We start from the raw sequence: 11594 nt of genomic DNA, 5'->3' as shown, positions 1-11594 counted from the left end.
GACATTATAGATTTGTTTTGTCCACATATTATAGGGACTTGTTTTAAGTCCAGGGCAGCACGGTTGTGCTGTGGTAGCACTGCTGCCGCGCAGTTAGGACATCAGGGTTTGCTTCCCATGTCCTCCCTGCGTGGAGTTTGCATGTTCTCCCCGTGTCTGCGTGGGTTTCCTCCCACAGTCCAAAGACATGCAGGTTAGGTGCATTGGCGATCCTAAATTGTCCCTAGTGTGTGCTTGGCGTGTGTGTGGGTGTGTGTGTGCGCCCTGCGGTGGGCTGGCACCCTGCCCGGGTGTTTGTTCCTGCCTTGCGCCCTGTGTTGGCTGGGATTGGCTCCAGCAGACCCCCGTGACCCTGTATTAGGATATAGCGGGTTGGATAATGGATGGATGGATGGAAGTTTTCCAACGATATCTAAAACATACTGTACTTCTTACCATTTTGGTTAATTACTCCGCAATCGCAGAAAGGTTCACGAGGTTGAATGGCTCTTACCTCAACTGTTGACGCCCCGTGCCCCACCTTATGAAGCTGATTGGTCAATTAATTACATTCTGTTTTGATACAATGAACGTGTGGTCTTACCCTTCACAGAATGTAACAATTCTCTCAATCACCAGTTCGACGATGAACCACACAACCCAGTTAAGCACCATTTCCGGACTGTTATTGTTAAGAGTGTGGGCCGTGCAACTTACCGCCTCCATTATAAAACTGACTGCCATCTCACTGACTTGCTTTACTTGTTGTTTAATCTTCCATTTCCAGAACTCAAGTACCGAGTGAAAGCAAACCCACCGGCATTAAACGAACCCTGGCAATGTTGAAGTAACCGTTAAAACTGGACTCATGGTGGCCTTGTTTCTGTATAGACACCCCAAGTCGGTCATTCAAATTGGTGATCTTGCTGTGCCAGTTTATTGGTGGGCACACAACTCAAACCCACGGCCCGTTTGCCCCACCTGTAAGTCTGTGATGCGTGGCAATAAAAAATCCACACGGAAACTTGGAGGACACGCAACAAATGGGACTCGCGTGTGGTGTGTCCGCCCTCCGTCTCGAATCTCGAAGCCATACCGATGGCCACCGATTTTACACATGACACATCTCTTTGAGATTTGGTTATGGAGCTTAGCCCCATTACTGGAGACCAGATTGTGATGGATTGATAGTAAAGCCAATGAAACCGTGAAAAAGAACATTTATGGGGCATATGAGGCTGGAGTTCCCAACAATAAAGGTGCTGGAGAGGTTCTTCAGAGCGATGACATAGAGGAACCATTTTTGGGCCCATCCCTATGAAGATTCCAGAAGGACCCTGTCCTCCATACCCTGAACAGATGGTAGCAGGTTTGTGAAATACCAGTGGCTCATGATTTGAAAAGGACTCGTGCTGCGTACAATAACGCAGATGAAGTCCAGGTTTCCCTCTTCTGTTTGTGTCCTGCTATAGGTAGCCCTCCAAACATTAAAGAGTTCAGTTTTTACTGCACATTAGGAAGTTTTTCAAAGCACAAAGAACTAACTTCATATGCAAAGAACTGGCCTCAGAATGACATGGTGTTTGGTCAAGCAATGGTGCAACGTCACAACCCAGTAAAGAACCATGCTGTGTCGTTAAAGAACCAGTATTTGTGAGAGCGGTTTGTTAGGTGGATGGCCGATGCTAAACTGGTCCCTTATAAGTGTGAGTGTGTGTGTGTGTGTGTGTGTGAGTGTGTGTTCACCGTGAGATTTGCTGGTTCTTTCCTTGCACACGAATCTTGCTGGGTTTTGGCTGCAGCTTCCCGGCAATCCTACTCTGGAAAAGAGGATTTAGAAAATGAGTGGACAGGTAATGATGAGGCAGAATGGTGTGACCTGCAAACTCTTACTGGTAATGTACTTTAAATCAGCCTGCCAATGAAATAAACATTAGCCTCACTGTAATATCGTTAACGTTGAGCTTTGCAAAGTATGCCTGCCATTTTTTTTGTATTATCCTATTTTGGGCAGTGCCCCCGACTTTGCTGGTGTTGCGGTGGGCTTTCCTGCACAATTAAAGTTAGTTGACCCCTGCATGCGTGGGCCCTGCGGTGGACTCATGCCTGTCCAGGGTTGTTCCCTGCTGTCTGCATAGGCTCTGGCTCTTCTGGGTTAAGCAGGGTGGAGAACGTCATGATATTCTGCTTTAGAAACAGTTTCTGTGTTGTTCTGAATTCCCTTTGATCCATGCGTCATGTTAAGTCGTGTTATGGGGCTTTTGTCCTCAAACCCTGAGGTTGAGTGTTCTAATCCTGATACTGACACGGTGTGACCCTGAGCAAGACACTTCACATGCCTTTGTCCTGACTGGAGAAAAAGAAAAGACGTGTAACCAGTTGTATCCCAGATATTGTACGTCGTCTTCGATAAAGGCGTCAGCCAAAGATTAGCAGTAATCTGACATTAACGTAGCCATATTGGTTTGAAACGAAGAACAAGGCGCCGTTGGTATTTATCAGAAGCACCGGCCCGTTACAGACGCTGAGGCTCCGACTTCAAAAATGACCTCTGAGCGCCGATTCCGCAGTCACCCGATATTAACCATACAATTTAGTCTTTCTACATTTTAAAAGTCGTCCGTTTAAATATCAACCTTAGTTTCAGCTTTATGAAGTAACTGTGTCCACACGCTGGCGTTCGTCCTTCCGTTCGCCGTGCCCTTTTCACCGTTGAGTTCCGATACTGGATTGAAATGCCGCTTAAAAGAAGAAACATTTAACTCAATTGAAAAATGTCACTAACGTTACCGAAGCTGGCAAATTAAATCCTATTATGTGAAGAGGTTTGCTCCACCAAGCAGAACCCCCATAAACGAAATATCCCGGAACCGGGAGGGCCACAGTCTCCCAGACTCCGTTTGTAAGCCATCCGTTTACCGTTTAACGAAAGCGCATGCATTCGTTCTGTTTTGGTAGGACGCCACCATTTTATTTTTTGGGTGATCTCCTAAATGTCGAAATTCTGATTTTAAAGACGTCAAGTGTACAAACACACCAAAGCCAAATGTATTTTATGAGAAAATAGAAAAGTTTCCATGATAGCCGGTGCGTAAATGACGTTTATAGAGCAAGAGGCGCTGTTCTTGCGCAAAGCACGATTTCGTAATGGACATTCGAATACAACTGAGGGTTTAAAATTAACTTCTAATGTATTTTACTTGTAATAAGACATAACATGTTAACGGTGTGTTCTTTTGCTTGATTTGTTTTATTCCTGAATTACCTACATTGAGAGAAATGCGCAGTGGTAGTGTTGCTGCTCTGCAGTAAGAAGATTGTAGAGAGCGCTTTGAGTATTGAGAAAAGCGCTATATAAATTAAAAGAGTTATAATTATTATTATTATTATTATAAATGTGTGAAGACATTACGTAATTCCACAGCCGTCTCACGGCTCAAGTGAAATCGGCTTTGAAATGGGATGACGCACTGCGAGTGTACGGGAGCCTAGGGAGCAGGTCACGCTGGCACACACTGCGGCCACCCGCTGAGAAAATCACTGACCAGTCTTTTACTAAAATGATTCATCTCAGACCTTGTTACAATAGACGCCTTATTTTTCGTCAATATGCTCACCTGTGGGTTAGTTTAACTACAGCGCGTGTGTTCGTTCAGCCGGCAGATGTCGCTGCATCCTCGCACTCTGTCCACGGTCCTGAAACAGCGGCTCGCGAAAACCAAACTAACGCGTTAGCTCAGGAAGTTTGCTCGCAAATTACTGGAAGCAGCACGCAGCTAATAACATGCTGCTTCTATTCTCTCTGTGTGAAAGTCTGTTCTTGTTTGGGAATCGCCTGACGTGATTTCAGATTTCATTTAACAGCATCCGCAGAGTTCTTTGGCTTAATTCATTTTTATAGAAAAAATGTAATTAGACGTATTCTCCTCTTTTCGCCAGGGAAAAGAAAAGCACGCCGTCACAGTGAAAACTACAGAATACTTCTTTTCAGATTTATGTATTGGTGAATATATAACGGCAGGTACTTATCTTTACATCCCTGTTTACAGCGCAGTGTTGTTAACTTAACACTGGTGTTCTTTGTGCAAGCAAATTCACTTTTACTGTACATGTGGTGTGCTTAAATGAACAGACTGTCAAAGTATCATGAAAGGCACTATATACAAAAAAAAAACAGTTTATACACGCAGCAAAGCCGTGCGTAATACAACTTGCCTTCAAAATGTTGTTTTTTCCTGATACGTTGCAATAAACTAAAGCCCGACAATCAGTGTGTAAGATCTCTTCAAGATAGCCCCCTTTAAACTATTATTCCCTTTACGTTTACAGATGAAGAAATCATTTGTCTCGATGTCTTATATCCACTCTAACGGGTTTACAATGCCAGAGTATAACAAGCTGTCACACTACGGGCATGCACGGTGCTAAATAAGCGTACATTTGTTCTCCCAGTTCTGTAATGTACAGCAGTCTCACCTACTTAGATCCGCTCTCAATACTCACCAACTCAAGTGAGTTATTTATCTTAAGTCCTCCACGATCTAAACGGAACGGACTGGAAAATCTGCACACGAGAGGTCATTCAGAAATCGCTGCATGGTTTAGACAATCAGCGAGACTTAATTTTATGTTGTGTTTTTCACAGATCATGCCATCAACATGCTCTTTGGTCCTTCGTCCATTATGGTCTAAAACTGCTTACCCCGTTACAGTGTCGCAGGGGATATCAGGGGCAAAACTGGAATCCTGAGCGGGATGCCAGTCCATCGCAGGGTTCACTTTGGTCCTATTGGTTCTGATGCATTTGCAATAAGAGGCGTGACGGCGCCTCTCTCTCCCTCTCTCTCTCTCTCTCTCTCTCTCTCTCTCTCACACACACACATTCACTGCCCCTCCCTTTTTGTTTCATTCTGCCGCGTATCTCGTCCCTCTTGCACTTTCTTTATTATGTGTGTGTATTCATCACAAGCTCCTTCCATTCTTCCGGTCATCTATTCTGATCCCGCTTTCCTGTTTTCTTTTTTTTTTTCTACCACCTCTTCTTTTAAGTCCGTCATTGCTAAAATCACCCCCTTCTCATCTCATCCTTTGCACACTTTTCACTTCTTCGCACGGTCCTTTCACTCGCCGGCTTTCCGTTTGCCCTTTTTTTGCTCTTTGCCACTCTCGGTCCACGGACTCCGATCACTCCGATCACTCCGCTCTCCCATTCGTTTTGTCTTTCCGCTCCCTCCGTCCTTTCCTTTCTTCTGCTCCCCCCCGCCCGCCTTTCTCTCCTATTTAGTTTGAAGCGCAGACTTTGTTTCCACGTGGTTTCTGACGACTGCTGCTGAAAACTGAACGTATCTCGAGAGCTATAAAAGAGCTAACAGCTTGAAGGCACCGGGGCTGGACCACTGCTTTGCTGGAAAATGAACTGGATTGCTCAATTTCAGATTTCCACGTGAGAAAGACAGAATTAAAGGCTGTCGACTGAGCCCGAGAAACGTCGTTTAGTTGAAACGAATTGACAGTTTGTTTTTGTTTTTTTTTGAAGGCTTAAGAACTTTACATCTGCCAGGGCTGAAACTGACGCGGATTTCAGAAAGAAGAACAAGAAGAAGACCTTTTTTTTTTTGTGGGATTTACTATCTGCTCTCAATCGGCTGTCATTTCAGTGCTTGCGTGTAAATGAAGGGGCGACTTTAAACTTGAGAGGAATCGCCCGACAGGCGCTCGGAGCTTAGCCGCCCCTCGTTTCAGGTAAGTGGGATTCTATTAGCATGTTGCAGCGGGCGACACGCCTGTGTGTGTGATTTTAGTTTGCGCGTGAAGTTTTGTCGTTCTTCAGTCAGTATGTCAGCGGCACTGAGCGGGCACGCCTAACTCTTCTCTACGTTGCTTTTAGAACCCGAGGATGGAATAAATCATCGATTCATTCATGTCGGAGAGCAAAGAAAGGGCAAAGGAAGAAAAGAATAAACATGAGGGCAGTGAAGTCCGACGGCTGGCAGAATAACATTTAAAAAAAAAAAAAAAGAACGGAAGAAAGAAAGAAACAAACAAAGACCCCCCCACCCAGCCACCCACCTCAAGCTGAGGCTGAGTAGAAAATTTCATGTTCAACTTAGAGACGCAGCCGCTGGAGAAGGGGCCATTGTCAGCAATGGAGTGCCTAACGTGTAACTGTAATGGGACTGCGAACCAGACCGAGGACAAGGGGGCCACTTACACCATTCAAGTCACCGTGTCGCTCACCGTCTTAGTCAGCATTCTCATCCTGTTGACCGTCTTTGGCAACGTGCTGGTCGTGATTGCAGTGTTCACCAGCAGGTCCCTGAAAGCCCCCCAGAATTTATTCTTAGTTTCTTTAGCGTCTGCAGACATTTTGGTGGCCACCTTGGTCATGCCATTTTCCTTGGCCAATGAGCTAATGGGCTACTGGTATTTTGGCAAAGTGTGGTGTGAGATCTATCTTGCCTTGGATGTCTTGTTTTGCACTTCTTCAATTGTTCACCTTTGTGCCATCAGCCTTGACAGGTACTGGTCCATCACCCAGGCTATTGAGTACAATCTGAAGAGGACACCTAGAAGAATTAAATGCATTATATTCATCGTATGGGTGATTTCGGCCGTCATTTCATTCCCACCTTTAATTTCGATAGAGAAGGAAAGTGGGGTGCGAGAGGACCCACGGTGCAAAATCAACGACGAGAAGTGGTACATCATTTCCTCCTCTATAGGCTCCTTCTTTGCCCCATGCATCATCATGATTCTTGTTTACATTCGCATCTACCAGATTGCCAAGAAGCGAACAAGAGTACCCCCGAGTAAGAGAAACAACGAGGAGGCGGACAAAAAGCAGAACGGCTTTGCCGACAAGGACTGTCCCGAGAAGCTCAACGGGGGCAACGTCAACGGCGAGGCCGATCCGGGAGAAGACGGCGAGATGAATGGAATCGACATGGAGGAGTCGTCCTCCTCCGACCACAACGTCAACAACCCGTGCTCCATTAAGGCAAAGAGCAGCAAGGCCAGAGGCAAAGGGAAGACCAAACTGAGCCAAATCAAACCTGGGGACAGCCTGCCCAAAAAGGAGCTGGAGCGCAGCATGAAGGGCTCACGATGGAAAGGACGCCAAAACCGCGAGAAGAGGTTCACCTTTGTCCTGGCGGTCGTCATCGGCGTCTTTGTCATCTGCTGGTTTCCTTTTTTTTTCACCTACAGCCTGACTGCCATTTGTGGCTCCTGCTGCGTCCCGGAGACTTTGTTCAAATTCTTCTTCTGGTTTGGATACTGCAACAGTTCCCTGAACCCAGTTATTTACACCATCTTCAATCATGACTTTCGGAGGTCTTTTAAAAAGATCCTGTGTCGGGGTGACAAAAAACGAATGGTTTAAAGCCAGTGTCTTGCAGGATGTCTAATGTACAGTTCCACGTTCACTGCTCCGGTGTTTGCTGCTGCGATCTGAACGACATCCGAGAGCCGCAGGAGAGACTTTTAGATGTGAGAGGAGAAGCTGCTGTCATTCTTCTGTTTGTGTACAGTTGCGAAATGAAAGAGAGCTTTTATTACATATCTGTAAAAATGACCTGAGAAAACTACAACTGAGACCAAACTACTGTTCACGCTGACATCAAGTGAGAAAGACTTGTGAATAATGCACAATGAGAACTTTTTCACAAATGAGTCCGTCAGGCTATTATGATTATTATTACTATTGTATTATTATTATTATTATTATATGCAATATTTTTGTAAAGTTGATTGAACTTGTACATTTCTGAAAACATTATCAGCTCATCATTAAATATTACCTGTATTGCAGAAAGTGGCTGCCAAAGCCAAATACCAAAATACAGCTGAACAGCACAAGAGCACTGGAGAAGGAGGCCGAATAAATGCAAATGAACGTTTGGAGCTAAGCGTTATTTGTTTTTATTTATTTATTTATTTATTTTCATTTTCCAGCTGGAGTGATGAAGCCAACAGCCTCATCACACCTAAGTGGTCTGTCGATATCTATAATGTTATTACCGGGGGCTTGGATTGGTTTTAACAGATTTACCACGGGCGCACTGTATGGCGTCCTTTGACAGCACGTCGTCTTTATTTCTTTCTTTCTTTCTTGATTTTTTGCCTCGCATTGATTTTCTGTCAGGTCTAATCATTGGTGTTTCATTGTAAAGAAAGCAAAGTTGGTAGTGCGCCATGTCCTGCCACTTAGGCCTCGGACTGGACTGTGCGTCAGCAGCAGGGGCTTCTCTCTTATCTCCTGTTGCTCTCTTCGGTGGGCCTTTCATTCTGCCTCAGTGGTCTGGTGAGCTTTTTAGAATTGGACGGGTCCATGCATAGACGGGCAGAAAGTGCCCCACCACCACAACCCCATACTGAAGCCCACACACAAGAATAAAGTGCAGTCCGAGAGTCAAAAAAGGAAGAGAGCAAATGGCTGGGGCCATTCGGCAGGCTGACGATCTAAAAATGATTGAATTATCAATAGATATTATGTGGAGCAGGAAGGCCATTTCTGATAACAATCACCATTAGGAAAGTCAATTATATTGTAAATCCACTTTTTTTTTTTTCTTCCTCTTCATATGTTCTGGTTGAAATGGCGAATTCGGAAAGCAGAATGGAGAAATTAAATTAGGCCTTGATTCCCAAAGCAGAAGAGCAGTAAAGTGTATAAAGAAGCAATTGGGGGGGGGGGGCGCATCCGTCCGATAGTGAAGACATTTATAGTGTGGAGTGAGGTCCAAAGTGTGTGGCATGGGCGAGGAGGAGGAGCTGCGCAGGGCCAGTGTCTTTTTACACTGGGCACAGGGGGGCTGCCACAAGTACGCTTGAGGATGGTCAGCGGCAGTGCAGTCTGAATGTGCCTCTTATCGTACTTTAACAGTATAAGACGTAATGCTTCTGATGGTCAGATTGGCCTCTTTTGGTGCTTGGACAGCACTGTATGTGTGTTGGAATATAAAGGGTGGTCTTTCAGTTCGTAATGCCTTTCATGGTATTTATATTAAGACACAGACTGTTAAGCATAATTAACGATGGCACCTCACATGCAGAGCATAATGTCCAGTGTTTAGCAGCTCATTTTTGTATGTGGCACTCATTAAAGTCTCATTAAACGCGTTGCAGGTCACCGGTTATTTAGCTGTTCAGGCAAACGGAATTGTGCAATGTGGTGCCTTTCACTCTGCTTTAACGCTGTGAGGGTTAATTGATCACATGGGGGGTTAGTGTGGCACAGTGGTACAGACTGCGGACGTCAGGTCCTGCTGCCGGCTGGCACTGTGTGACCACCAAGCGAGTCACTTCAGCTGCCTGTGTGCCAGTTGGAGAAACAAGAGAGGGAAATGGAGCCAACAAGAGATGATAGTAATGAGGCTGAGTTGTGCTGGACTTAAATGAATGTACCGTCAAAGTGTCGTGAAAGGCGCTATATGCTAAAAGGCTCAGTTTACATGATACTTTGAGGATATTTAAAGGCGCTGTAACTGAGTCACTGGTGATTCTTCCAGTCAAGCAAAGTCAATTTTCAAATGTAGCGCCTTTCACTCTAACTGGCATATGTGAGAATTTAGCACAGGTGAGCTTGCTTGGCAATTCGCTATGTTTTATTTATAGCGTGTTACATGTTTATGTGGGTTAACTTCACACTGGTGTTCTTTGTGCAAGCAAATTCACTTTTACTGTACATGTGGTGTGCTTAAATGAACAGACTGTCAAAGTATCATGAAAGGCACTATATACAAAAAAAAAACAGTTTATACACGCAGCAAAGCCGCTGCCTTTGGACAGTTTGCTTTTGTGTGCCTTTCATGGTCCTTTGATTAACTCCCACTGTCTCAGGGTCACAAAAGGCACCGCAGCCTGACCACTGCTGACTGTGCTATGCAAGTAAACTGAATTCTGAAATGGCGTGTGTGTCACTCTCTGTTTTCAGAGTGCTTGGGGTCATTTAACACAGCGCAGATTGTGGCAGGTAAGACAAAGTGTTTACATAGAGTGCCTTACATTAACATGCTTTACATTTGGTGAAAAGCACTGTGGGGAAAAAATGCACAACATATCACCATAAAATATATTATATATGCAGCTGCCTTTCATGAGGATTCAATTAACTTACAATATTAAAGTATCATGCAAGGCGCTATAATTAGTATACACAACAAATCTGTTGGCAGTTAACAGCTGACTTTCTATGTGGTGCCCTTCATGATACTTCAGTTCACTTAAACTGTGAAAGTTTCATTGAAGCCGTTATAGTTCAGGTAATCAGCGCTGCTTTTGTTATTCAAGCAAACAGCAGTTTGGAATGTAGCGCCTCGCACTCGACTCTAACAGCGCATTTGAACATTTAGCACAGGTAAAGTTTTGGGAAGCCACTGAAGTCTTATATGTACTGTTACATTTTTATGTATATTGTTAAAATATCACTATGTGCAGAAATTCACTTTGCATACACAAGTGTTACATAGTTCATCTTTTGTGTGTTGTATGGTAGCTAATTTACGTTGCACTGCTTCATTTATCATGAAAGACACAGAGCTTAGGATAAAGACAGAGATTATGAGCTGCATGCAAAATAAATTTTTGTGTGGTGTGTGTCTCTGGGGCCCTAAATGAATTTACATGTTGAAGTAGCATAAAGGATCTGCTGTGTATGTGTAATTCAGTTTGCTTAAAGAGAAAAAAAAACAAACAATGGTACAGTTAACGCACACACACAAATATACACGTAACTGAAGGCACTGTATAACAGATAGATAGAAGATTAAAGGTGCTATATAATAGATTCTACTATATAGCACCTGTAATCTTCAATCAATCTATTATATGGTGCCTTTATTATCTATCTATCTATCTATCTATCTATCTATCTATCTATCTATCTATCTATCTATCTATCTATCTATCTATCTATTATATAGTGCCTTTATTATCTTCTGCTTTGCAGTAAGGAGACTGTGGAAGATTGTGGGTTCGCTTCCCGGTTCCTCCCTGTGTGGATAGCGCTTTGAGTACTGAGAAAAGCGCTATATAAATGTAATGAATTATTATTATTATTATTATTATTATAATAAAGGCACTATATAATAGATAGACTGCGGTGGGTTGGCATCCTGCCCGGGATTGGTTCCTGCCTTGTGCCCTGTGTTGGCTGGGATTGGCTCCAGCAGACCCCCGTGACCCTGTGTTCGGATTCAGCGGGTTGGAAAATGGATGGATGGATAATAGATAGAGGATTAAAGGTGCTATATAACAGATAGATAGATAATAAAGGCACTATATAGCAGATAGATAGATAGATAATAAAGGCACTATATAATTAATAGATAGATTGAAGATTAAAGGTGCTATATAGTAGAATCTATTATATAGCACCTTTAATCTTCTATCTATCTATCTATCTATCTATCTATCTATCTATCTATCTATCTATCTATCTATCTAATAGATAATAAATGCACTATATAATAGATAAGAGGATTAAAGGTGCTATATAACAGATAGATAGATAATAAAGGCACTATATAGCAGATAGATAGATAGATAATAAAGGCCACTATATAATAGATAGAGGATTAAAAGAAGGCGGCACGGTGGCGCAGTGGGTAGCGCTG

At 43.6% G+C, this 11594-nt stretch overlaps 1 protein-coding gene across 1 annotated transcript; it reads left to right on the top strand.

Annotated features, from left to right (window-relative positions):
* Positions 1–4865: 4865 nt before the first annotated feature.
* adra2a (adrenoceptor alpha 2A) lies at positions 4866–7897 on the top strand. Its single transcript, XM_028795836.2, has 3 exons — positions 4866–5422; positions 5516–5721; positions 5867–7897. The coding sequence occupies exon 3, from the start codon at positions 6077–6079 to the stop codon at positions 7358–7360; it is 1284 nt and encodes a 427-aa protein (XP_028651669.1). The 5' UTR covers positions 4866–5422; positions 5516–5721; positions 5867–6076; the 3' UTR covers positions 7361–7897.
* Positions 7898–11594: the final 3697 nt, after the last annotated feature.

This window comes from Erpetoichthys calabaricus, chromosome 2 (assembly GCF_900747795.2).
Source record: "Erpetoichthys calabaricus chromosome 2, fErpCal1.3, whole genome shotgun sequence".
Classification (NCBI taxonomy): domain Eukaryota; kingdom Metazoa; phylum Chordata; class Cladistia; order Polypteriformes; family Polypteridae; genus Erpetoichthys; species Erpetoichthys calabaricus.
The sequence above is the reverse complement of the archived record's forward strand: the minus strand, read 5'-3'. Positions and strand labels throughout refer to the sequence as shown.